The sequence below is a fragment of the Nelumbo nucifera genome, chromosome 5 (genome assembly GCF_055504915.1).
Source record: "Nelumbo nucifera cultivar China Antique chromosome 5, China Antique-T2T, whole genome shotgun sequence".
NCBI lineage: Eukaryota > Viridiplantae > Streptophyta > Magnoliopsida > Proteales > Nelumbonaceae > Nelumbo > Nelumbo nucifera.
In genome coordinates this window covers 26,617,276-26,643,135 of record NC_142653.1, presented here as the reverse complement: position 1 = coordinate 26,643,135, position 25,860 = coordinate 26,617,276, and the positions used below count along the sequence as shown (strand labels likewise).

Sequence of the window (25,860 nt, the reverse complement as noted above, 5' to 3'; positions counted from 1 at the left end):
TATAATGTAAATATATCATATTTATAGTAATATGAAGCTTAGATTTAGTGTTATGATGTATTTGTGGGATTTATTTAAGGGTTGGGGGCAGGCTGGTTTGAGCTTGGGCCTGGGCTATGCCCCTTATTTAAGATAATTATTAGGTTGGGCAGGTTGGATTGGGTCAAGGCGGGTTTGGATTGAACCTTAACCTTTTAGTTTTATTTAAATAGGTTGGCAGGTTAGATAGATGGGTTGAAGCTCAACCGAACCCCAACCCATTCAATTGCCTCTCCTTCTGGAGATTAAAGAGAAGAGATAAGATAAATAGTATTTCTTTCTTTTTTTTTGATAAAAAATAGTATTTCTTTCTTAAAGTCAAACTTAATGCATTGCATTTAAAAATTACCTTTAGAGTAGAGTTGAATGGTGTGTATATAAACACATATACATATATATATATAGTGTACGTAGTCTGTATTATGTTATAGCCTAGTGACATAATGTATTATATACAGTTATACACAAGGGGTTGAGTTGGGTAGGTCAGACTACCTGATGCTTCAACCCAAGCCCAATGTGATGCTGGAACAGGATTGGGCCTAGCTTTTCAGGTTCAGGCCCAGTTAGTGCCCAAAAAATAGCCCAACCTGTGCCAAAGCTTGTAATTGTACCCTGTCTAATTCTTGCTGTGGGTCAATTGGGTTATATTAGTCTATATTGGTGTTTTGGATTTTTAAAGTTTTTTCTTGTTCAATTCTGTTATGTTCTTATTAATTATATTTGATGACCACTCTTTCCAGTTTCTTGGTGCCTTATATTACTTACTGTTCTACAGGATGTGTGGACCGAATTAGGACGTCCTTGTGGAATCCATCAAAAGCAGGTAAAGATTTATGCCACTTTTAGAAGCTGAAACTTGAGACTTGTATGAACTGCTCCCAACATATATGGATTTGGAACAATAAAACTGTGTGTTAGGTCTTTATCCACTCAACCCGTCCCAAAACCCCAGATAGCTGGGACCAACATTGGTTAATGGCTTTTTATTAACAACAAATCTGTGTGTGTTATGTGCTTGTATAGGAGGACGAGAAGAAAATAGATACAAAAGAAGATTGTGTACATTTGATGTTTGATTAACTCCTGTTTGACACCAAAATCAATCTTATACTCCCATTTATTTCTTGAAGTCTTTGTGCACTAGTGTCAGCTGGTGACCTTGCAAACCATATGCATTGCTATTGAGTTGCTTTTGAATATTCTTTTGTCCCCCTCCCTTACAAATATGCCAAAGGTTCTTGCAAGAGTTTGGTTTAAGGAGTTACTGTGGATTTCATTTTGAGAGGATGGTCTATGGTGGCTGGTTTTACTCCTCAAAGAACACAAGTAATCTAAGCATGAGTAGTTCTGGATTTTAAAAATATCAGTGGTACTAATATGGACTCCAGTTTTCTTCAGCAAGGTGTTGGTGTCTTAGTTATATGAGAGTTGGGTAGGGGTTACTGATTTTGGGAAGAGTAAGTGGTTTATCAGATGAGTGAAAGGTCGGGGCTGAAGATTGGATGTGGATGTGGCTGTTGCTAGTTTCGATGCTGATAGGTGACAAAATGATTTTCTACTGTGGAGTTTTTTGCCTTCTGGGTTGGGTGTATGAGTTTTTTATTTGTTTAAGCAGGGGCTGTGTATTTGTTATTGAATAGTTTTGCTTTCTCTTTCAGGTGATTCCTTATTGCCTTTTCTTGTACTTTTTTTTTTCTTTTAATAAATTTTGTTTTACCATAAAAATAGAGTTGTTCTGGATTTGGGTGAGTCATAAAGATGAATTTTGATGGTTGCTCACTTGGAAACCCGTCCTGCAGAAGGGGGTGGGTGTTCTTAAAGACCATTTGGGCAAATATTATCATAAGTTACTTGATTCCAGCAGGTGAAGGTAACTCCATTAGAGCTGAATTCCTTGTTCTACTTTAAGGACTGAAACTGACTTTTTGTCAGGCTGGAGTGGATTTTAACTGGAGGCGGCTATCAAACTGTAGTTGGCTGGATGCCTAGAGTTTCATAAGGTCCTTGGTCATTTAGGCACCTGACTAGAAAAGCTAAATCTTTAGCCTGCAGACTGAACAATGAAAGCTAAATTACTGTAGCCGAAGTAGCAGAAAAGAGAAGAAGAAGAAGAAGAGATGCTGGAATGTTGAACTGAACTGCTCAGTCGACAGTACTATTATTTATATTATGATGTAGTACAATGATACAGGAAGTTACTAGAATGCCCCTGATTAGTGATGGGACACCCAAACAACTTAAAACATTAAACAGGATTAGGCCCATTAACAAAGGCCCAATACAGGACAACTTAAACTTAAGTATAGGCTAATAAGGACTCTTATCAGCCGAATACTCATACATACAAAGACTTCAATCCAACACTCCCCCTCAAGCTAAGCATGGATATCAATCATGTTTAGCTTGCCAAGCATGTCCCTAAACTTTGCTGCTGCTAGCCCTTTAGTCAGTACATCTGCAATTTGCATCTCAGATGGAGTATAAGGCACACAGAGTTCACCCGAGACAATTCTTTCTCTAACAAAGTGTCGATCAATCTCAATATGTTTTGTCCTGTCATGCTGCACGGGATTGTTGGCAATGTTGATGGCAGCTTTATTGTCACAATACAGCCTGAGAGGACCTTCAGCCTTAATGCCAAGTTCATTAAGAAGAGTTCTGAGCCATAAGAGTTCAGCAACCCCGTGGGCCATAGCTCGATACTCTGCTTCTGCACTTGATCTAGCCACTACATTCTGCTTCTTACTGCGCCATGTGACCAGGTTTCCTCCCACAAATGTATAGTAACCCGAGGTTGACTTCCTGTCTCCAACAGACCCAACCCAATCTGCATCAGTGTAGGCTTCAATTTCAATTCTATTGTTTTTCCTGAAGAGAATTTCCTTCCCTGGGCAAGTCTTCAAGTACCTGAGAATCCTTTCAACTGCTTTCATATGAGGGATCTTTGGAGAGTGCATAAATTATCTGACAACATGCACAGCATAAGCAATATCTGGCCGAGTGAGGGATAAGTATATCAGCTTCCCTACCAATTTTTGCTATCTCTCTCTATCATAGTAGTCCTCTCCTACTGATTCCTGCAGGCCATGATTCTGTTCCATTGGAGTATCTGCTGGCCTGCACCCCATCATGCCTGTTTCCTCTAGGAGGTCAAGAACATACTTCCGCTGACATATGTAGATTCCCTCTCTTGACCTGACAACTTCAATCCCAAGAAAATATCTCAAATGACCCAAGTCTTTGATCTCAAATTCAGAAGCTAGAAACTCCTTCAGTCTTTTTATCTCTTCCAAGTCATTCCCGGTAATTACCATATCATCCACATAAACAATGAGTGTAGTAAGTTTGCTATCCTGTCTCCTTATGAACAAGGTATGGTCTGCACCACTCTGAGTATACCCCACTTTCTTCATGGCCCCACAGAGCCTCTCAAACCATGCACGGGGAGATTGCTTCAACCCATATAATGCTTTCCTCAGTTTGCACACCTTTCTACTAAAGTCATAGCCTGGTGGAGGTTCCATAAATACCTCTTCATGAAGGTCACCATTTAAGAAGGCATTCTTCACATCCAGCTGATGAAGTTCCTATGAAAAATTTGCTGCTAGTGACAATAGAACCCGAATTGTGTTGAGCTTTGCTACTGGGGCAAAGGTTTCTTTGTAGTCAATCCCTTCTTTCTGAGTAAACCCCTTTGCCACAAGTCTGGCCTTGTACCTTTCAATGGACCCGTCCTCCCTGTGCTTTACAGTAAACACTCACTTGCACCCAACAATGGTATTTCCCTTTGGCAGATCTACTAATTCCCAAGTTCTTGCTTTCATTAGGGCTTTCATCTCTTCATTCATAGCTTCTTTCCACCTTGGATCAGACACAGCCTCTGAGTACCTAGAAGGAACACGCACAGAGGAAAGAGCAGGCACAAATGAGTGATAGGCAGGAGATAAATGTGAGTAAGAAACAAAATCAGCAATGGGGTGCCGGGTGGTGCAAGAGCGGATAGGCTTACGGAGAGCAATAGGAAGATCCAAATCAGAAGTATGAGAGTTGGAATTACCTTGGATTGTAGAGACAGATTGATCCGAGTCCAACTGGTTGCTGTCATGAGGTTGAGGGCCCCTTTTTCTTCTGTTGTATGTAAGTATCTCTTTTTGTTGCCTACTGGAGCCTTCAGGAACATCTGCAGCATTAGGAGAGGTAACCGGCACAGTAGGAGCCTCACTGGGTTGACCCGGAATGTCACAACAAGGAGTAGGAGGAGAGGATGGAAGACCCGAGGCAGATAGGGGAACAAAAAGGGAGGGAGAATGAGAATCCTCTTCCATCCCACTAGTCTCCCCCTGAAGAGGATTCTGAGAAGACTGAAAATAGGGTTGAGACTCAAAGAAGACCACATCTCTGGTGACATACTTTCTCTTGGAGACAGGGTCATAACACTTGTAACCCTTTTGTGTAGGAGAGTACCCCAAGAATATTCCCTTTGTAGCCTTATGATCCAACTTGGTCTTCTTTGGATCCTTCACATGTATGAAACATATACAGCCAAAGACCCGAGGAGGAAGGGGAAAGTCTGGAAGAGTGGGGCACAAAACAGAGAAAGGGGTTTTCTTACCCAACACCTTAGATGGCATCCGGTTTATCAGATATGATGCAGAAAGTACAGCTTGAGACCAGTATTGCTTGGGGACTTTGTGCTGGAATAGTAAGGCTCGAGCTGTCTCCAATATATGTCTATTCTTGCGCTTAGCAACCCCATTCTGCTGAGGAGTATAAGTACAGGATGACTGATGTAGTATGCCAACATCTTCCATGAATAAGTTCAAGGATTTTTCAAAGTATTCACCAGCATTGTCTGACCTGAATTGCTTAATCTTCTTATTAAATTGTGTTTCAATCATCTTGCAAAATGCCATGGTTATCCGTGGTACTTCATCCCGTCCTTTTAACAGGTAGATCCATGTACAACGAGAGTAGTGGTCAATAAAACTGATAAAGTACCGGAAGCCATCAAAGGAAACAATGGGTGAAGGGCCCCAGACATCAGAATGAACCAAATCAAAAGGAGCACAAATTTCATTGCTGGAAATTGGATACATAGTTCTACATTGTTTTGACATTTGACATACTTCACAGGTTAGACTCTGACTTGGAATGCCCTTAAACAATTCGGGAAACAACATTTCTAATGAGGAGAAAGACACATGACCTAGCCTAGCATGCCAAAGATGTAGCTTAGCTATTGACTCCACACTTTCCGGATTACTAGCAGCAGATGCTTGTAAGGCTGAGCCGATGTCTGCATCAAGGTAGTAGAGGCCTCCATACTCATGACCACACTCAATCGTTCTCCTTGTCAATCTGTCCTGGAAGACACAATGAGTAGGAAAAAAGGTTATACTACAGTTCAAATTTTTGGTAAGTTTTGAAACAGACAAAAGATTTAAGGTAAGACTGGGAACATGTAAAACTGATTTAAGAGAGAGGTCCTTGCTTAGGTCAACAATTCCCTTTCCAGAGATAGTGGAGAAAGACCCGTCAGCAACTCTCATCTTATCCTGACCAGACAACAAATGATATGAAGAGAATAGGGAAGACATATGTGTCATATGGTCAGTAACACCGGAATCAATAACCCAAGAAGTAGAGTCAATAGAGCTTGTGGCACTGAAGGCAGAGGCTGTACCTGATCTAGCAAGAGATGTAGAAGCAAAAGAATTATTTCTTAGACGGGCTAATGCCCTGCTAAGGACCTCAACCTCACTAGCAGTGAAGCCCAAAGTACCAGTTCCAGAGGAATCAGCAACCTGTCCCATAGGAGAAGAAGACACTGTTGGTGTATTTTGTGAGTTGTCATCATTGTTGCTGGTGACAAAATTCCCACTTGCCGCAGGCCTGTTATCTCTAGAAGAAACATCTCTGGGTATTGAAGACATCTTGACTGCAGCCACTGTGTAGGTGACACTGATTAAGACTAGCCGAAGCAGTTCTGAAGGTTCTGAACCAGTTCTGGAGCAGATCTGATTAGCTGAAATGATCACAGCAGGTTCTGACAGCACTTGACACAATTTCAGACTTGCCGAGACTGTCACAGTTCTGAAGCAGTTCAGTTACAACAGCAAGCAAGGAGTTCTGGGCTGGTAACCGACCTGAAGCTAAGGGTTCTCAACTATTGTGCTATGCAAACTCCACTTGAACTTCGAGTACTGCAACTGTAAAGAGAGTGCCCTTCCTTGCGGCCAATACTAGGACTGATGACATCAGTCCTCAACTAGGGTTCACAGTGCTGAACAATCTGGAGTTGGCAGCTCCCTAGGTAATCTCACAGCAGTGGTGAGGGGTTTCGGACTGATAACCACCCTGAACTTGGAGCTGTTTGCCACATTGCTATGCTGGTAGAAGTGTTCACAGTGCTGGTAGAACACTAGATTGACTTCACTTGGGCTGAACCAAAAACTGCAACAGTTCGGGTACAGTAGCGAGTGAACAGTTCGAGGCTGCAACAGTAGCAAGTGAACAGTGACTCTGTAGAAGAAGCTAAGTCTGTGCGAGTCTTGCTGGAGCACCGGAGCTGCAACTGTAGAAGTAGCTAAGCCCCTTTCGGCTAGTGCTAGGACTGCTGAAATCAGTCCTCAACTAGGTCTGTCCTACACAGACCTCTCTTAGTAGCCAAATAGCTACTATTTGCTGGAAATAACCTAGTAGGACATCTACTTCTGGGTCTTACTTCCCTTGAGTCCTACAACCAAGAGAAACCCTAGGTTCGAACTTGCTTTACTCTCTTACACCCCTAGGTCTTCACTGTAGCAACCCAGAAAAGGAAGAGAGAAGATGAAAAGACAGCAAGAGAAGAGAGTGTGTGCCGGCTGAAACCAGGAAGAAGCTAATGCTCTGATGCCATGAAAGCTAAATTATTGTAGCCGAAGTAGCAGAAAAGAGAAGAAGAAGAAGAAGAGATGCTGGAATGTCGAACTGAACTGCTCAGTCGACAGTACTATTTATTATATGATGTAGTACAATGATACAGGAAGTTACTAGAATGCCCCTGATTAGTGATGGGACACCCAGACAACTTAAAACATTAAACAGGATTAGGTCCATTAACAAAGGCCCAGTACAGGACAACTTAAACTTAAGTATAGGCTAATAAGGACTCTCATCAGCCGAATACTCATACATACAAAGACTTCAATCCAACAAACAACTTGTTCAGAACTTCAGATGGGCTTCAGGATTGGTTTATGACTTAGCTGACTTTTGGCAACAGCATGGTAAGGGTCTAAGACTCTAATTGATCATCTTTGGTGGTGGTGGGTCACCAGGCCAGGACTCAGGAGCCATGTTGTAAAACAGCTCTCTATTGCTGTTTGCAGCTTTTTGTGAATGCAGCTATATCTGTATGCTAATTCCTTACAGTCTAAAGTCTTTAGGCTATAAGAGCTTACTCTCTCACATCACATGAATAAAATTCTTTTATTTGTACTTTTTCATTGCTGACAAAGTGGGATAGAAACTCTCAGGCTAGCTAATGGTCTTATCCTCCTTGAGATCACTTCAGAGGAAATAGATAGCGAAGATTGTTGAGGCACATGGTTTAGAATCTTTAATTTTCTGTTGGCAGGGTTGTATTTTGAGACTTATGCTGGCCTTGAGTATGTATCTTTGTAATAGCCACTAACCAAGTGAGTGCCTTCACTCCAAGAGGGATTGGGCTGTTCCAAATCTCTGTCAAATCGAAAGTTGTGTCAGTCACCCCTCTAATTAGCTTTTTATTTGGAGTCACTCAATTTGTGATCATTAATCCTTGCAAATGGACATTCAAAATCTGGCTCAGTTAGTTTATCCTCTATGATCAATGGTAATCTTGTGCATTCTTCCAATTCCAAATCCAATACCTTGTAACAATCATTACTTTTACAAATTCTAGATGTATTCCAGTTGTACAGTTGAGGGCAAGTGTTGCATAGTTTTATGTCCCAGTACTGAGCTTTTTCCCATAACCTGATCTAGTTCTGTTCCTCCAATTTAACAGCACTGCATAAAACAAAATCTGAAGTAACTTACCACACTAAACTCGTGAAGAACATTTTAGCAGTAATGTTTCTTGTTTTCTAAAAACTAAATTTGTGATATTTGGAAAGTTCAAAAGAACTATCTAGTAAAATGTTAAGAATTTAGCAAGTGCTCATTACTGCTGCAATACTATCTCAAGAATAAGATTGAGGTTCCTTGTTGAAAACATAGTCCAGGACCTCCAGGTACATGATGCTCTTACGAGTTATTGTCAAAAGTTATACTTTAGCCAATCAAGCATTCAGATTCAACTTGATGGGCTTACATTCAGTCAGCAATGAAAGTTACCCTACTAGCTTTTACAAGGTATGTTTGTAAACCCAACTGTTATTTTATGCGAAGGCTTCTCTATGCAGTACATGGATAACCCAACTGTTATTTTTTTTTTCATTCTGGTTCAAGGGAGCTCAAGGTCAAGGGTTAAAAGATTTTAGACCAATGAGTCTCCTTGGCAGAATTTACAAGATAGTTGCAAAAAATCTGGCTATTAGATTGAAGAGGGTCATGGCTCATATCATTTCAGCTTCTAAGGGGGTTTTGGTTGAAGGCAGGCAGGTTTTGGACCAAGTGGTGGTCACAGACGAATGTGTAGACTCACAAAGGAAAGAAAGTAAATTGGGTGTATTGTGCAAAATTGATATTTAGGAAGCATTTTTTTGAGCAAAAGTAACCGAGATTAATAAAAATTGATATTTAGGAAGCATTTGTTCCCTGGGGATCTAACTCAGCTTCAAATTCATTGAGCCCGTGTTGTCTCTAGCTTCTGCCAGAAAATGATCCAATCTCCAAGGCCCACCATCAGTTTTCTTTAGCCATTTTATGGTATTAGCAGAATCACCCTCAATGGATAGAGAGGAAAAACCAAGCATTTTACCACAATGAAGTTCCGCCTTTGTAAAATCAGCAATTCCTATCAGATTACTAAAAAGCCCAACAAATATTCCCATCTCTATGATCATCACTAAATTACTGGACCCTTGGGCGCTCCCATCAAAACTTAATCTCGTCATCCCATCCTCCCTTGAAAAGCAGTGATATGAGAGCCCGACTAGGGGAAGAGTATAGGACTTGCACCAAATTTCTTTGGAGATCATTCTATTAACAGCCGAACAGAGGAGAAGAGAGGTAGGAGAAGAGAAGAGGAAGAGATGAGAGAAGAGAGAAGAGAGGAGAGAAGAGAGGAGAGAAGATAAGAGAAAGATTTGGAGTCTGCTACAGTGCTGGCGGCGCCAACTTATATTAATATGTATAGGGTAACCATAATTAGAAGGGAAAGGACCCTTATGCCCCTACTTAAGTTACAACATAAAAAACAAAAGAAAAAACTGCTTTAATTTGTCCAAACGGATCCTAACTTAGTAGAATACAAACATAATAAATAAAGCTAACATTCCAACACTCCCCTCAAGTTGGGACATGGATGTCAATCATGCCCAACTTGTCACACAAATTATTATGCCGCACGTGTTGAAGGCCCTTGGTGAAGATGTCTGCAAGTTGTTCCTCTGAACTAACATAAGGAGTGCACACTTCTCCGCTCACAGGTTTTTCTCTAATAAAATGCTTGTCCACTTCAATATGTTTTGTTTTATCATGGAGGACTGGGTTAGCAACAATGTTGATAGCAGTCTTATTGTCACAGTAGAGTGACATAGGTTTATTAACTGCAAAACCCAACTCTCCTAACAAATTTTTTATCCACATCATTTCATCAACTCTATGAGACATGGCTTTGTATTCTGCCTCAGCACTGGATCTAGCCACCACACTTTGCTTCTTACTTCTCCAGGTGACTAGGTTTCCTCCCACAAAGGTACAATACCCATTGGTAGATTTTCTGTCATCGATTGCCCCTGCCCAATCAACATCTGTATACACTTCCACTTTCAAATGCCCATGTTTCTAGAAAAGCAAACCAGCTCCTGGGAACTTCTTGAGGTATCTAAGGATTCTTTCTGCAACTTCAAAGTGAGTTGTCTTAGGATTATGCATGAACTGACTAAGAACACCCACTGCATAGGCAATATCAGGTCTGGTCATAGATAAATATAAGAGTCTCCCTACAAATCTCTGGAACTTCTTTACATCTTTCAAACACTCCCCTTGACTGTCTCCTAGCTGATGGTTGGGTTCAATGGGTGAATCAATTGGTTTCAATCCCAACTTGCCTGTATCCTCTAATAGATCTAGTACATATTTTCTTTGGGAAATAAAGATGTTCCTTTTTGAGCGGGCAACTTTAATTCCAAGAAAATAAAGTAAGGGGCCTAGATCTTTCACCTCAAATTGAGTGGCTAGGAATTTCTTCAGCTTCTGTATTTCAGTCTTCCAGTCTTCTGTGATTAGTATGTCATCAACATAGACAATTAAAGCTGCAATTTTCCCTTCATCTTTTTTCATAAATAAAGTATGATCTGACTGGCATTGTTTGAATCCCATTTGTTGCATTGTTAAATGAAACCTACTAAATCAGGCCCGAGGTGATTGCTTCAACCCATATAAAGATTTTTTTAACTTGCACACCATCTACTCACTACCTTTGGCACAGAAACCTGGAGGTTGAGTCATGTAAACCTCTTCCTCTAGGTCACCATTCAAGAATGCATTCTTGATATCCAACTGATGAAGTTCCCAATCAAGGTTAGCTGCCAATGAGAGGAGGATTCTGATTGAATTCATCTTGGCTACTGGAGCAAAGGTTTCTGTATAGTTTACTCCATACACTTGTGTAAACCCTTTGGCCACCGATCTAGCTTTGTATCTTTCTACTGAACCATCAACTCTATGCTTTACTGTGAATACCCACTTGCAACCCACTGGTTCCTTCCCTTCAGGAAGATCCCCTAACTCCCAGGTGGCATTTTTGTGTAAGGCATCAATTTCTTCCTTCATTGCATCTGTCCATTCAGGTTTGGATAAAATCTTCTGCCACATTCTTAGGAATAGAGACACTGTCAATAGAGGAAATGAATGCACAGTATGGTGAAATATGATCATAGGACACAAAGTGAGAGATAAGATGATTAGTAGTACAAGACCTAACACCCTTTCTCTTAGCAATGGGAACATCAAGATCATTAACAACAGGAGGATCAATGTTAAGAGATTCAGACATATCAATGGGAACAAGTGTACCTGGGTGATGAGGAGGATCTACTTCTGGAGAGTCCGATGATATTGGTTGCATAGTTTCAGGTTCCATGGCTCTTGAACTTTGCTGGCTCTTATGGCAGCGAAGAGAGACTTGAAATGGAGAAGGGTTGGGAAGATGAGGTAGTTGAACTTGAGTGTGTTTCTCCTCAACCCTACTCTCCCCTTGAGGAGAAACCAAGAAGAAAGGTTGACTCTCAAAGAATGCTACATCCATGGAGACATAGTACTTGCATGAAACAGGATCATAGCAGCGGTAACCCTTTTGAGATAACGGATAACCAAGAAAAACACAAGGAATGGCACGGAGATCGAGTTTACCACGAGTAGGAGACAAGTCATGGACAAAGCAACGACACCCAAAGACACGCATTGGAATGGGGGGACAACAGAACTGTAGGAAACAAGAGTTGATGTGGGGCCTTATACTCTAGTAACCGAGATGGCATACGGTTGATGGTATATGCAGCACACATAACAACATCCATCCAAAAACGTTTCAGAACATTCATATGAAGTAATAAACCACGAGCTACCTCAAGTAGATGACGATTTTTCCTTTCAGCAACACCATTTTGTTGAGGTGTCCTGACACAAGAGCTTCGATGAAAAGATCCACACGAAGAAAAGAACTCCGTGAGATCACTATGAAAGTATTCTTTTGCATTGTCTGACTGGAAAATGTGGATTTCAGTTTGAAATTGAGTGAAAACCATTTGTTGAAAGTTTTTCACAATCTTTGGCACTTCATCTCCAGATCGCATAGGATACACCCAAGTATATCTAGAGTAGTCATTGATCAAAGTAATGAAATATTTATATCCAGCCTCAGTAGGTAGAGAAATAGGGCCCCAAACATCAGAATAGACAATATGAAAAGGAAATTCATATATTTTATTTCTTAAAGGAAAGGAATTTCTACAATGTTTGCTCAATTGGCATGTATGACACTGCAATTTACTAATTAACAAAGACTTAAACAATTCAGGAAACATAAGTTTTAAAGACTCAAACGAAAGGTGACCAAGACGATTATGCCACAAAGGCATGACTCTCACTAGAAGAACTTAAAGACTCTGTAGCCACAAGACTAGCTTTATTCTCTAACACGTAGAGGCCATCCACCATGCTTCCTCTACCAATCGTCTCTCCTGAGGTCAAATCCTGAAACACACACGAAGAAGGAAAGAAGGTCACTGAACAATTCAAGGAATGAGTAATACTGCTAATGGAAAGTAAATTGATATGTAATTTAGGAACATGCAACACATTAGAGAGGGTAAGACCAAGAGGAAGGGAGATGGTTCTTTGACCGGCTATGGTGGAATAAGACCCATAAGCCAGTCTCACCTTATCTCTCCTAGAGAGGAGGTTATATGCTTGAAATAAATTTGACTTACCAGTCATGTGGTTTGAGGCTCCCGAGTCAATTATCCAAGGGAAATCAGATGTATGAGATGGCACATGGAAGGCAGTGGCAGTGTTACCTGATGTAGATGCAAAGGAGGTAGAAGGAGTAGGGTCAGAATCCATCTGGCGAAGTGTCCTACCATATAATTCCAAGTGGTCACGAAAGGAGTTGATGATCCCTTCCTTGGGGTCAGAACCAGAGTGTCGCTCTTGGGGTACCATGGGACTAGTCTCTTGAGATGCCACATTTGTTGAGTTATATTTCTTCTGACTCTGCTGGGTTGGTTTCTTACTCGGATCAAACTTCTTACTCAATTCTTGAGCCCATTTCGGCTTGCCATGAAGATCCCAACATGTGTCTCTAGTGTGCCTGGACTTTTGACAATGAGTGCACCAAAGTTTGTCTTTGTCATCCACTCTCTTCTGTGAATCTCCCTTTTTAAAAGAACCTCCAACATTTGAACTTGTACCCCCTCGGACAGCTAGTGCAATCGGTTCCCCTTCTGTACAATTCATCACTCTTCTTCAACTCTCTTTAGACTGAACTAGGGCATAAACTTCTTGGACTGAAGTTAGGTTCTTACTTCCTAAGATTTGTACCCTCATGGATTCATATGTAGGATTCAGACCCAAAAGAAAGGCAAATACCCGTTGCTGGGAAACAAGTGATTTGTAGGCCTTTGCATCCTCATCGCACTTCCAATTCACATTTTGATAATGATCCAGTTCCTTCCAAATTGATGTCAAGTCTGAATAGTACACCGAGAGACTCCTCTCCCCTTGCTTGCAAGTGGAGGATTCTGCTTGTAATTGATATATCTTTGCATAGTGTCTCTGTTCTGAATGGGTAGATTTTGCTTGTTCCCATATTTCACAAGCTGTTTCAGCCCACATAAAGGTTTTCCTTACTTGTGGCAGCATGGAAACCAAGAGCCATGACATCACCATGCTATTTTTTGGTCCCATCTGTCATGTTCAGCACTACCAATCTTTGGTTCCTTGATTTTACCATTAATATACCCAATTTTTCCTCTAGCAGTAATATAAAGTTTAATTCCCCTAGACCATTCAAGATAGTTCAGTCCATCAAAGGGGATTACAGCTATGGGGAAACTCATATCCATCCCCCCACTCATTCCATTTTGACCTCTTGAAATTCCTGAAGTTGCAGAATTCTCAGAGGACATGATTCAAACACCTTTTAGACCTTACACACACCTTATGATCCCTCCTATCACCAAACAAACAGTCTTAGAAACACCAAGGATGAAGCCCACATGCACACACTGCAATCTAGACACAATCTGATCACAAACCAGCCTAGATTGTCCAAAAAAGGCAAGATTTTAGGGTGATCTCAGAGCTGATCTGACCTAGCAGTCACACTTCACCAACTTCCAGACACCCCAAACACATCGACTGCTAGGAGGGGTCATAGACCAGTATGGTTACACCACAAGGGTTAAAAGATCAGGTCATCCACGACCTACAGATCTAATTCTCATACATGGGATCACACGATCCATAAAAAAAGAGCTTCGAACCTCACAGCTTCTCAAAAACCATTCAGCAGTCTGGAGTCATATAGTTTCTTCTTGGTACATGACCAAGGAAAAGGAAAAAAACACTAAAAAAAATCTGCACCAGTCGTAGGTCTGCACTTTTTTGATCTCAGTTGAAGAAGACAGCAGGTTGAAGCCTATTCGATCTGCTCATAGGCCTAGCAGAACCGCTCTGATACCATATTAACAACCGAACAGAGGAGAAGAGAAGAGGAAGAGAGGAGAGAAGAGAAGAGAGAGATTTGGAGTCTGCTGCAGTGCTGCTACAGTGCTGGCGGCGTCAGCTTATATTAATATATATAGGGCAACCATAATTAGAAGGGAAAGGACCCTTATGCCCCTACTTAAGTTACAGCATAAAAAACAAGAAAAAAACTGCTTTAATTTGTCCAAACGGACCCTAACTCAGCAGAATACAAACATAATAAATAAAGCTAACATTCCAACACATTCAAAGAGATACCAGCAAACTCTTTTGAATTAACTGCCCATAGATTGCAAAGAAAGATGATAGAGGAGATCAGGTCTTCAACTGTTCTGGCTTTATTCTCAAAAACCCTGTTGTTTCTTTCTTCCCACACCCCCACATAACTGCTTGAACTACTGGACTCCAAAACAGCTTGCCTCTTCTTCCTAATCCTCTACTTTCCATTGCGACATAAACTCTATGGCCTACTTAGGGAACACCCAATTGAGACCAACTAACCTGAATAAGTGACACCAAATCCTCCTTGTTACAGAACAATGTAGAAAAAGGTGGTGCTCAGTTGACTCCCCATCACTTAGGCACAGAGGGTACACATATGGAGAGATACACCATCTACCTTTGTTTTTCTTTTCTAACAGTAACCACAGTAACCATGACACACCACGGTAGTTTAGTGTTTTCTAATATTGGTTACCGCACGTGGAGGCACCACAGTAACCACAGTAACCATGACACACCACGGTAGTTTAGTGTTTTCTAATATTGGTCACCGCACGTGGAGGCACCACAGTAACCACTTGCACCATGACACACCACGGTAGTTTAGTGTTTTCTAATATTGGTCACCGCACGTGGAGGCACCACAGTAACCACTTGCACCATGACACACCACGGTAGTTTAGTGTTTTCTAATATTGGTCACCGCACATGGAGGCACCACAGTAACCACTTGCACCATGACACATCACGGTAGTTTAGTGTTTTCTAATATTGGTCACCGCACATGGAGGCACCACATTAACCACTTGCACCATGACACCACGGGGGCACCACAGCACATCCACACTTGGCAGTTCACGCATGCACATGCCCGCACATGCACACGCCAGCGCACGCACACGCCCGCCAGCGCACGCCCACGCCCACGCACGCCTGCCAGTGCACGCACACGCCCGCCCGCACATGCCCGCCAGCGCACGCACGCCCGCACACACACGCCCGCAAACGCAGGCCTGCGCTCGCACACCCGCGCACAGCCAACGCTCGCTAACAGGTCACACATATTTATTTTCTTTAGGCATGCCTCCCATACAAAGAAAGAAACTTTCTGAGGAATTTGGGAACTCCATACTTTCTTAAACGGGAAGCTATGTCCAGTTCATTCGACACTAGGGCTTTGGAAATGGAATTCGTTGAAAACTTTCCAGCAGGGTTAGGTGTCCAAACTCTTTGATCAGGGGTATTAGGAGATAGGTAAACCTCTCTAAGGGAATGTAAAATGTTTGCAATCTTGACAATTTCATCTCAAGGGCCTTCTGAAGTTTAGGTTCTAATTAATTTCTGGGGGTGAAGGGGGTAAGGCAAGAGGAGATCGTAGCTTCTTGGTTTTGAGATAGGTTGAAGATTCGAGAGTATGCAATGGCTAAGGAACTCTCACCCCACTGAACATCTGTCCAAAATTTTATCTTATTCCCATATCCCACCTTATATCTAATAAAAGCAATGAATAAATCATAGGTTGAAGAGATACCTTTCTAGGGATTGTTTACTGTCACTTGGTTCAAGTGGATTTTGCATTCTTGCTATCCCGTCCATTTGCATTCCTCCCATACTTGCTGCTAATGATGGAAGTCCAAATAGATCCTGTCTCAATAGGAAATCTCCACAGCCATTTCACAAGAAGGGCTAAATTGCTCTCTTTAATATGACCAATGCCTAGCCCACTGACCTCCTTAGGTTTACAAATCTGATTCCACCTTACTAAATGACAATTCTTTTCACTTCCTCCATCCCACGACAAATCACGTTGGAATTTCTCGATCTTGTTTTTTATTTTAACCGGGACTCGGAACACAGAAAGGAAATAAGTTGGTAAGTTGGCAAGAGATGCTTTTATTAAAGTAAGCATGCCCCCTTTTGAGTGATAACATTTCTTCCAAGTAGCCAATCTTTTTTCACACTTCTTGACCATTGGATTCCAAAGATTCTGGCTTCTCAGGTTTCTGCCAAGAGGCATCCTTAAATAGGAAATGGGAAGCCTTTCCACTTTGCACCCTAGCACCTCCTTATACCTGTCCAGAATAACATTACTTACATTTATGCCCACAAAACTACTTTTTGAAAAATTCACCTAAAGCCCGGTCACCTTTTCAAAGCAATTAATCACCCACTTCAAGCTGTAGATGCTATCCCAGTCTGCTTCCAAGAAAATAATAACGTCATTTGTGAAAAGTAGGTGGGAACTTGGTTTTCTTCTCTCCCCACCTCAAAGCCTTTCAACAAATTTTGGTCCTTTGCCTTCTCAATCAAATAATTGAAGATGTTAGCTACCACTGTAAAAAGTTAAGGGGGAGAGAGCGCAGCCTTGCCTTAGGCCCCTACTAGCCTTGAAACAGCCTTTAGGTTCCCATTTTTCAATATTGAAAACAAGCAGAACCTATTGTTATTGATCATGACATGTTTAGGGAGCATATTTCCATGCTAATTGTTATTGACCATCTTATTTGAAGTATGGGTTTGCATTAAGTAGATAAAATGAATAAATGTTCCTTGCCCTTTTTGTGTCTTAATTATGGAGCTTCAGAAGGATTCTTTGATGGTGAGAATAGGAGTCCTTCAAAAAAATAGTGAGAATAGGAGACAACACAATAATCATCTTCCCCTTTTTGTTCGTAATTTTGGTGGAAGCTCTTAGCAGACTGGTACAAAAGGCTGATGTAGTTAAAATTATTTATCAAATAGCTCCTGGATCCGCCGTAGTTTCTCATCTACACTTGATAAATGATGCTATACTTGTGTTTGTCATGCCGAACATGAATCACTTTGACACCTGAGGTGTACCTTGGGTTGCTTTGAGGTAGTTCTGAGGCCTAATATGAGATATTTTTCCACTAGGAACTAACAACTGATCAAGGGCTATGTTTGTTTTAGTTTCTCATCTACACTTGATAAATGATGCTATACTTGTGTTTGTCATGCCAAACATGAATCACTTTGACACCTGAGGTGTACCTTGGGTTGCTTTGAGGTAGTTCTGAGGCCTAATATGGGATATTTTTTCCACTAGGAACTAACAACTGATCAAGGGCTATGTTTGTTTTTTTGGTTGGGGGGGGGGCTCCGAGTCATAGTAATCATATTGCAATTTGTCTACTCTTTTATCCCTATTTCCTGCTTAGGATTTGGTGGATGAAAGAAAATGACTTGCTTTGAGATGGTCAATATGATGAGAAGAATATCATCTAGTGGAATGAAAAGGTGTACACTTCCAAGGATAGAGATGACATGGGATTAGGTTGGTGAATAAAGGAGATAGGGAAGTTTTGCAATATAGAGATGTGTAACTGTTACCTGGTACTTCTGTGTAGAGCATGGATAGGAATCAATGCCAACCTCAGATCCATATGGACTATGGCTTTAATGCTTGGTGTAGAATCCTTAAGCAAGCACCTGATTTCACCAACAACATCTCCTTATGGTGCGGAATGAGCATGGCTTGGTTTTGGGAGGTTAGGTTATGAACATGATTTGATTGAAATACTACATCAGAAACTTTTGAAACAATTTAAAGACTGTTTAAATGATCTAATTAACCTTTTGATGGATGATTGGATTATAGCCTTGAAGGACATTAATGGCCTTGACCAAGTGGTTTTGTATTTCATCAGGATGTTGTTTTCTCTGTGGAGTTTGGTAAGCTATAAGGATCTTTCGTAGGTGTAATATCTTCTATAAATATTTTCATATATATACTAAATAATTTTTTTATTACAAATCAAAGAAAAATTTAGATTTAGTTATTAAGGTATATTGATGATTATAGGTACAGTGGAAGGCACCCACAGGTTGAATCTGACATAAGAAAAGGCTAAGTTCTAGGTTAATTCCTTAGTTTTAAATGCCAACCACAAGTATATAAATTTAAAAATAGAAATGCTATTTACTACATAATGACGCTTCTTATAAAAACATTTTTTAATGGATCAATTTCATATGAAAAAGTAAATAATGATAGCATCATCCATGCCTTATCCCAACTATAGATTTCAGAAGACCGCACTTGAAATCTATTAAATTTATTAATTTTCCAGAATCCAGACACAACATTGCAACTTTTTATTTAATAGATCAATTTCATATAAAAAAACTACTAGCAAGTGAAGAAAATTGTAAACTTTACAAATAAGAATTACACGTAGTTGGAATTTCTAGATGCTATTGCTGCTGTACTGTAATAGCTACATACCTTGATTTATTACTGTAAATACGAGGAATTACAAAAATTCCTTCTATTTTATCTTTATTTTTCCTTCTTTCTTCTTCTCTCTTCAATATTTGGGTCTTTTTACATTTCAACAGTAGAACAGTAAAACCAACCATAGGTAAATATATAGTATATTGTAGGATGTAACAATAGACACATTAACATGAATTCATAGCATTAATATTACAATAAGGTGTCAACCTTGTAATTTTTTCATCTACTTGGTGTCTTGAAATATATTAGAGTCCCTACCATGGTGGAGAAAAAAAATTTGCCACACCATAAAGCCAAAATTGAGCCAATCATCTTTGAGAACCGTGGGTTAAGCTTGCTTGTGACAGCCAATTTTTTTGGCTGCACTATAGTATTTTCCAAGATATTGTAAGTGAATGAATGAAACATTCTTTTTTTAATATAAAATAAAAAAAGTTCATTAAAAGGAAAAAAAGGCAAAGAAGGAAAATCTAGTAGGCTTTGTGACCTGAGAATTTACAAAAATATTAAACCTGCAGAATAAATTGTTACCCACTCAAAGAACTTCCTTACTAACACCACACAATCTACATTCTAGCATCACCAGCAACTGCCTCCTTTCCCCACTCACTTCGTTTCCTAACATGCACATACTGCCAGTCATTACAATTTTTGCTGCTTTCCTCTTCTCCCCTTCTCCCTCTTATAATCTTAGGATTGCTTCTGTCTTGTTTTGGTTTTGAAGATAGGCTTCACTTCTCCTCTATGTCTCACCCTCTCTTGGTCTCAAAATCACCCACTCTGTACTCAATCCTTGGTCTTATTCTGCACCTCCTCCTCATCTGTTCCCCATACAGTTCAATGATTAATCTTTCCTTTTGGTTACCCTCTGGTTTCCTGGTTTTCTGCACTCCCTTTTCTCCAACACCTTGAATGCTCTCTCAGCATACTCCTTCCCGTCAATAAAGAACCTCCTATCTAGAATTGGAAATCCTCCACCTATCTGGAATTACATTAAACTTAGAGCTGAATTAAGAAGAAAAGTTAGATCCTTGGGGTTAAAACAACAAAAACTATAGTAGTGCTGAGGTCAAGGCATGAAGATTTTGAAATCATCATTTGAAGTGCACCACTTTCCTGACTTATTTTCAATAGTCTTTACTATTGGGCATTTTAAGCCATGTGAATGGGATGAGAACATGGGGTTCACACATGGTAACATGAGAGGTTCCTTCTAAATGGTTTATGTTCTTATGATTTCGTGGCCCACAAGATGGTGACCATTTATGTCATGCAGGTTGACCAAATGGTGATTCACTCTGCATCAGACCCTCGTCCGCGAACAACTCTTTGTGGTGATTACTTTTACAATTATTTCAACCGTGGCCTGGACATATTATTTGATGGGCAGGTATTCTTTTCTCTTCTTCTAGTGATGCTATTTTTAGTTATAATCATGCATGTTATATATCTTTCCTTGCAAATTTTCAGACTGTTTTGCTAAATGTGCAGACTCATAAAATCAAGAAGTTTGTTTTGCATACAAACTATCCTGGTCATGCAGATTTCAATTCATATATCAAATGCAACTTTGTCATATATGGTTCTGGTGGGAGTCAATCTCAGGAAGACAATGCTTCTAAGCATTGTATTACACCAAGCACAAAGTGGGAACAAGTAAAGGTAAACATTTTTCTCATCAAATACATACTTCTTCTGTGGTACACATGCAGAGGAGATTGCGCCTACAATGATGAATATTGGAATTTGAACCTTAATTTCATGATTATCATCATTTTTAACTTATTTTGTGGAGCGCGTGCCTCATCTTTCTCATTATAATGTCATTTCTTTGATGGAGAAGAATCTCAGATCTTACTAACTCTTTTGTTTTTGAGAGAAAGGTAATGCATTATAAAAGGCAAAAATAAAATATACAAAGCCCTTCTCAAAAAGAAATCGACACTGAGAAGCTGATTACAACCTGTCTATGCATTGCAGCTCATGAGTAGATTCTGCTCCATAAGCTTTTTTCAAATTTTATTCTCTGTATTGTATTTATTTTCAAAAGTTCTCCTATTTCTCTCCAATCAAATAGACCAAATCACTGCTGCTGGAATTACTCCCCACAATACTCTCCCTCTCTTGGACAGACCCTTGAGCTGCCAGCACTACAAAAGGGATTTCAGGTCTTTTGGGAAACAGAAACTAACATCGAACAGCCCCCAAAGCTTTCCACCAGATCTTTCTAGCAAGCTTACAGTGAATGAATAAATGCTCTGCATCTTCTGAAGCTGTCCTGCATAAACTACATCTGCTTGGCTCCACCACCAGTCCCCTTTTTGCAAGTAAATCTTCTGTCAGGCATTTTCCGAGAGTGACTGCCCATGACAGGAAGGCTACTTTAGGAGGTGCAACAGGCTTCCAAACTCTCTTCTCCGGGAAATTCTCCTCCCTGTTTAATTTTTATAGAACAGAGAAAACCCGAGTAATCTTCCAACCAAATTCTTCTAATCAGGGTCTTAGATTCTTAATTCCCACATAAAAAATATTGATTTTATAACTTTAATTGCTTTTTGAGAAGATATTTTATTAGAATAAATGAATGAATGAACAACATTAGCAAATAGGGGGTTCTCGGAACTTTGGTGAGCAAGTGAAGCGAGCGAACCAGAACAGAGTTATTATGTAAATGTGTTCATATGTTTACATAGTGGCACCTTCAATAATAGCTGAGCTTTGGCATTGGTTAACTACATAATGGAAAAAGTTATTCTGTAAATATGTTCATATATTTCTGCCTTTTTTTTGATAAATTCATATGTTTCTGCCTATTGAAAGGGCATCTTTGATCTTGACATGTCTGGTTGATTATTCACAAACATCAATTTATGAATTTGTTTGTAATTCTGTTTTCACAAAAATGTATTTCTATGACCTAGATTTTTAACTCTGTTTTTAGTCTGGTCATATTTATTTTAGAACATTTGTTGGTTAGATCATTAAATCTGTATCTAATTGACTATTCTTTTATTAATGATTGTGTGACATGCATTTATGATTGTGTAGCATCTGGTTTTTGTTTTGGTGTCTGTTTTTCAATGCTTCCATACTCTCATAATGACAACTGGAATTGCACTTGATTTTAGGAGATCCTTGGGGAGTGTGGGAGAGCTGCAATCCAAACGCAAGGGTCCACAAGCAACCCCTTTGGATCTACTTTTGTATATGGATATCAAAATGTTGCATTTGAGGTAAAAATTAGGTTTACACCTGCAATCTTGTATTGCCAATTGATTTTATTCTTCTTCGTCCAAATAAAAAAGGTGTTCTTTTTTGAGGTTTATACTTTTTTTAAGAAAAGAAAAAGAAATATATAATCGTTGTTCTATTCTTTTCCATGTGACTGGTGAAAGATTTAAATAACATTTTTATTCCATTAATTTACCCAGGTTATGAAGAATGGGTATATTGCCACTGTAACACTCTTCAAGTCATGATGAAAACCTATTGGGTATGTCCGCTATTCCACATTCATTTTTTGCTGACTATTAGCCACTGTTTATCTTTCTTTTTATCATTCAACTGTTTCTCTGCAAGAAGGGAAGTGTATTTTTTAGACTCCGCTTCTCAGATTTGTTCGTTAATTGGGTTATTTCAAGCAATTATTTATCCTACAAAAAAGTTGCCCTTTCGATATTGAGCTGTGTGTGGGGGGGGAGTGTTTTGGTTCACTCAAGTAGAAAAGCGAAAGCATATGTTTGGTTTCTCATCCATAAAATACCTTTGCTGAGTATGTTTAAATAAATTAGGCTTGCTGGCTATTTGATAACAGCTGAATGGCTGAACTGAATGACTTATTATTCTTTAGTTTTTATTGAAAATTATTAAAGAGGCTGTAAGGCTCCGAATGACTGAAGCTGAAGTTGGATTGATTACTCTACCATTGTATATTTAAATATTTAATTATTTTGTGCACTAAGAGACAGAGCAATAAGTCATTCAGTTCAGCCACTTGCTGTGGTATCGAATAACCCCTAGCATAATGAACTTACTTATGACTGATAATAAATCACTAATGTGATAAGTGTTACATTTTGATGAGTAACCTATGATAAAATCTATGAAGGATCACCATGAAGAACTCTTGTGCATTTTTAATATTCCGCTGAAGTTGTAGCTTATGTTTCCAATTTTATTACTCTATTTTGGCATAGACTACGTTGTGATCATATCAGACTTGCAATTTGCTCTGTAATATAGATATTGGGATTTCTTGAAAGCAAAAATGGTGCAATGTCCTGAGAGCATGGCGTCCAGCCACACATTGAGAATAGCCCATGAATTTAACGTACAATTATGGGAGATATTGCTGATGTGTGGTTGTATGATGTGCTCTCAGAGTGTGAGCATAAATTTTGCTTTCAGGAGATCCAGGCTTGTAAAATAGCTGAAAGGTTTGCTTTCCTGGCTATTTAGCTAAAGCTTGAAACTTCCTTTTCTGCTAACCATGTGCAACATGCATAATATTGATTAGCTTACACGTTCTACACCAAGATATTATACATCACTAATACCTTAGATGAGCTCATTTCTCAACCTTTCTCATTGTGTTGTATCTGTTCAGGACGAAATTTTGGTATGCTTGGGTATTTGTTAAACTAGTTGGGTTAAGATTTCCTTTTTTACAGGTAGGTGGGAACACTTGCAGACAAACTGGTTTCACTGGATTGTGCTTCCACCATTCGCCAAGCAGTTAAGTAAAGCTGCTCAAGAGGGAGCCCTTGCATTGCTGGTGTGATCGGATTGTACTGCTGCTGGCAACAACAAAAACTGTACAGAAAATGTAATAATAAGTTGTACAGGTGCACTACATTCTAGTGAAGTGTTCTTGATTTATTCTGTAACTAAATATAGGTCAAAGATTTCTTCTGTAAATAAATTTATAATGGTAATTTTATGCTCCCCTTGGATTCTTGAATACTTGTTATCTTCGCAGCAACTTCTCTGTAACAACTAACAACAGTTGGGCTTGTGCATATCTACCAAAATAACATATTGTGGTAGTATTTTAGGAATAGATTGCAACCAGTGGAATGTGAAAGATGTATCTCTTTAAGCCGGGGTGCAATTTGGTGGGTTCGGGCTGAAGATTTGTTAAAATTTGAATGGGCCTGGCCCGAAAGACCGGTCCAGTACTGTATAAATTGCTCATATCGAAATGGTTCCTTTTTTTTTTTTTTGGATAAGACCAGAAGGGGTTACACAAGTGACAAGACGGGGGTAGCACGTCCCCACGGATCAAAAATAGTTCCTGTCATCTTATAGAGTCGGCTTGTCTTAAGAGTGTCCTGGTTGAGTAGTACCCGTCCTGTCTTTTTAAGGCTCAACCCAACTACAATCTCCCTGGGAATGAGGGAGAAGGCACCACTGACTCTGAGGAATAACAATGCTGGCACAGTCTGACTTGGTCGGTGCATGTCAAGGAAGTATTAATCAACTGTCTCATCCAGTGGCGTGTGGAGCTTAATATAGTTAGTACTTGATGCTTACTACCCTACCAAGGTGGGGGGCCTTGGCACATGTATGAAGTGGGTTCATACATGATACATGGATATGGACAATTCACCGGATGGGACTCTCAACGTGGACAAATTAGGCTGCTGCATTTGTCATTCTACGTTCATGAATATGGCAGAGAAGTAAATGAACCGATCGTGATTAGTTTCCCTAAAAATAATTATAGTTCACTCCACATATTGTGACGGATTAATGGAGTAAAGAAATTGAATTATATATCCTAAATTGATGAAAATGAAGGAGTAAGCTTGCAATTTGGTTAATGATGGATCGGACACCTAAAGAAAGCTTATCGACTTTTGAGCAATCGTATCCACCACCACCACATGGCCATCCAATTGAATCAAATCAAAGTATGGATAAGCAGTTGGGTAACCGAAAAGCTTCCCAACTCCCGATAAGAATGTGTCACATCCGTGCTGGTGAGATCCTAATAAAAAAATACAAAACCAAAAGAATAGAGAACCAAAAAATGAGAAAAGGGGCGTTAATTCGTTAAAGGATATGCACGATAGTTTGCTGCTTGCTCCCGATTATGACGTTTTGAGATCACATTTGCGCCCCACAAAAGTTCCACATGCACATCTCAGCCTGCAATGAAGTTGTCAGTGTGAGATATTTTCAACAAACGGTTGGGATATGCTGTGGGGGCGTTTGTGGGGTGCCCTCTGTGGGGCGCAGATGTGAATTCTGACGTTTTGCTTTCATCCCAGATTCAGCAGAGAGCAGAGTGATGCGTACGAACTCAGAATGGCGTTTGGATCATCATTTTGTGGCTGATGCACGTATACCACTACTTATTATGGGTTGGCACCGTTTGGGGTGGCCTAGATAGTTACACTTTGTGGCTTCCCACTTGACATTGGTTGAGCTTCATTTATATTGTATTTTACACGTTTCTTCTGCCTTATAGGGTCCCACTTCCATCAAATTGGGCTTTTAGCACGCTGTCACGTGGTGTGACAATCAGACTGAAAAGCAGTAGGTCTCAGGCTGGTTGAAGGTTTATTCGTTCAGGTTGACAAGCCTCCTGATGTGTAATTTGTATGGCGCGACCATCTTCATCTTGGCGTAATGGCGTAGACTGAAATAATAAAGGGAAAGGGAGAAAAAAGGAAAAAAAAAAAAAAAGATTAGCTAGATTGTGTTGGGAGACAAGCTGGTTGGTCTTTCCTTGTAACACATCCACAACTTCCTCAAACATTTCTAACTTTTCTCACTTTCAACCAGAGCTTGTGCTTCGATATATCCTTCACTTACCTCACAAGGATAACCGACCACCATTTGCCTTCACACTCCACCACTCAACATTGTCCATGACATTTTCTTCAGGTTTGGGGTCCCACCTCTCTCTCTCTCTCTCTCTTACTGTGCTGTTGTGT

At 39.9% G+C, this 25,860-nt stretch overlaps 1 protein-coding gene across 1 annotated transcript in view; it reads left to right on the top strand.

The window, feature by feature from the left end:
- The window catches only part of LOC104607524 (PHAF1 protein At3g51130), a 46,990-nt gene extending 23,109 nt beyond the window's left edge, over positions 1 to 23,881 (top strand). Inside the window, exons 9-14 of the mRNA XM_010273184.2 lie at positions 818 to 865; positions 20,196 to 20,309; positions 20,411 to 20,581; positions 22,048 to 22,152; positions 22,351 to 22,412; positions 23,590 to 23,881. Coding sequence (XP_010271486.1) covers positions 818 to 865; positions 20,196 to 20,309; positions 20,411 to 20,581; positions 22,048 to 22,152; positions 22,351 to 22,398 — 486 coding nt within the window. The 3' untranslated portion in view covers positions 22,399 to 22,412; positions 23,590 to 23,881. The remainder of the gene's footprint in view (positions 1 to 817; positions 866 to 20,195; positions 20,310 to 20,410; positions 20,582 to 22,047; positions 22,153 to 22,350; positions 22,413 to 23,589) is intronic.
- Positions 23,882 to 25,860: the final 1,979 nt, after the last annotated feature.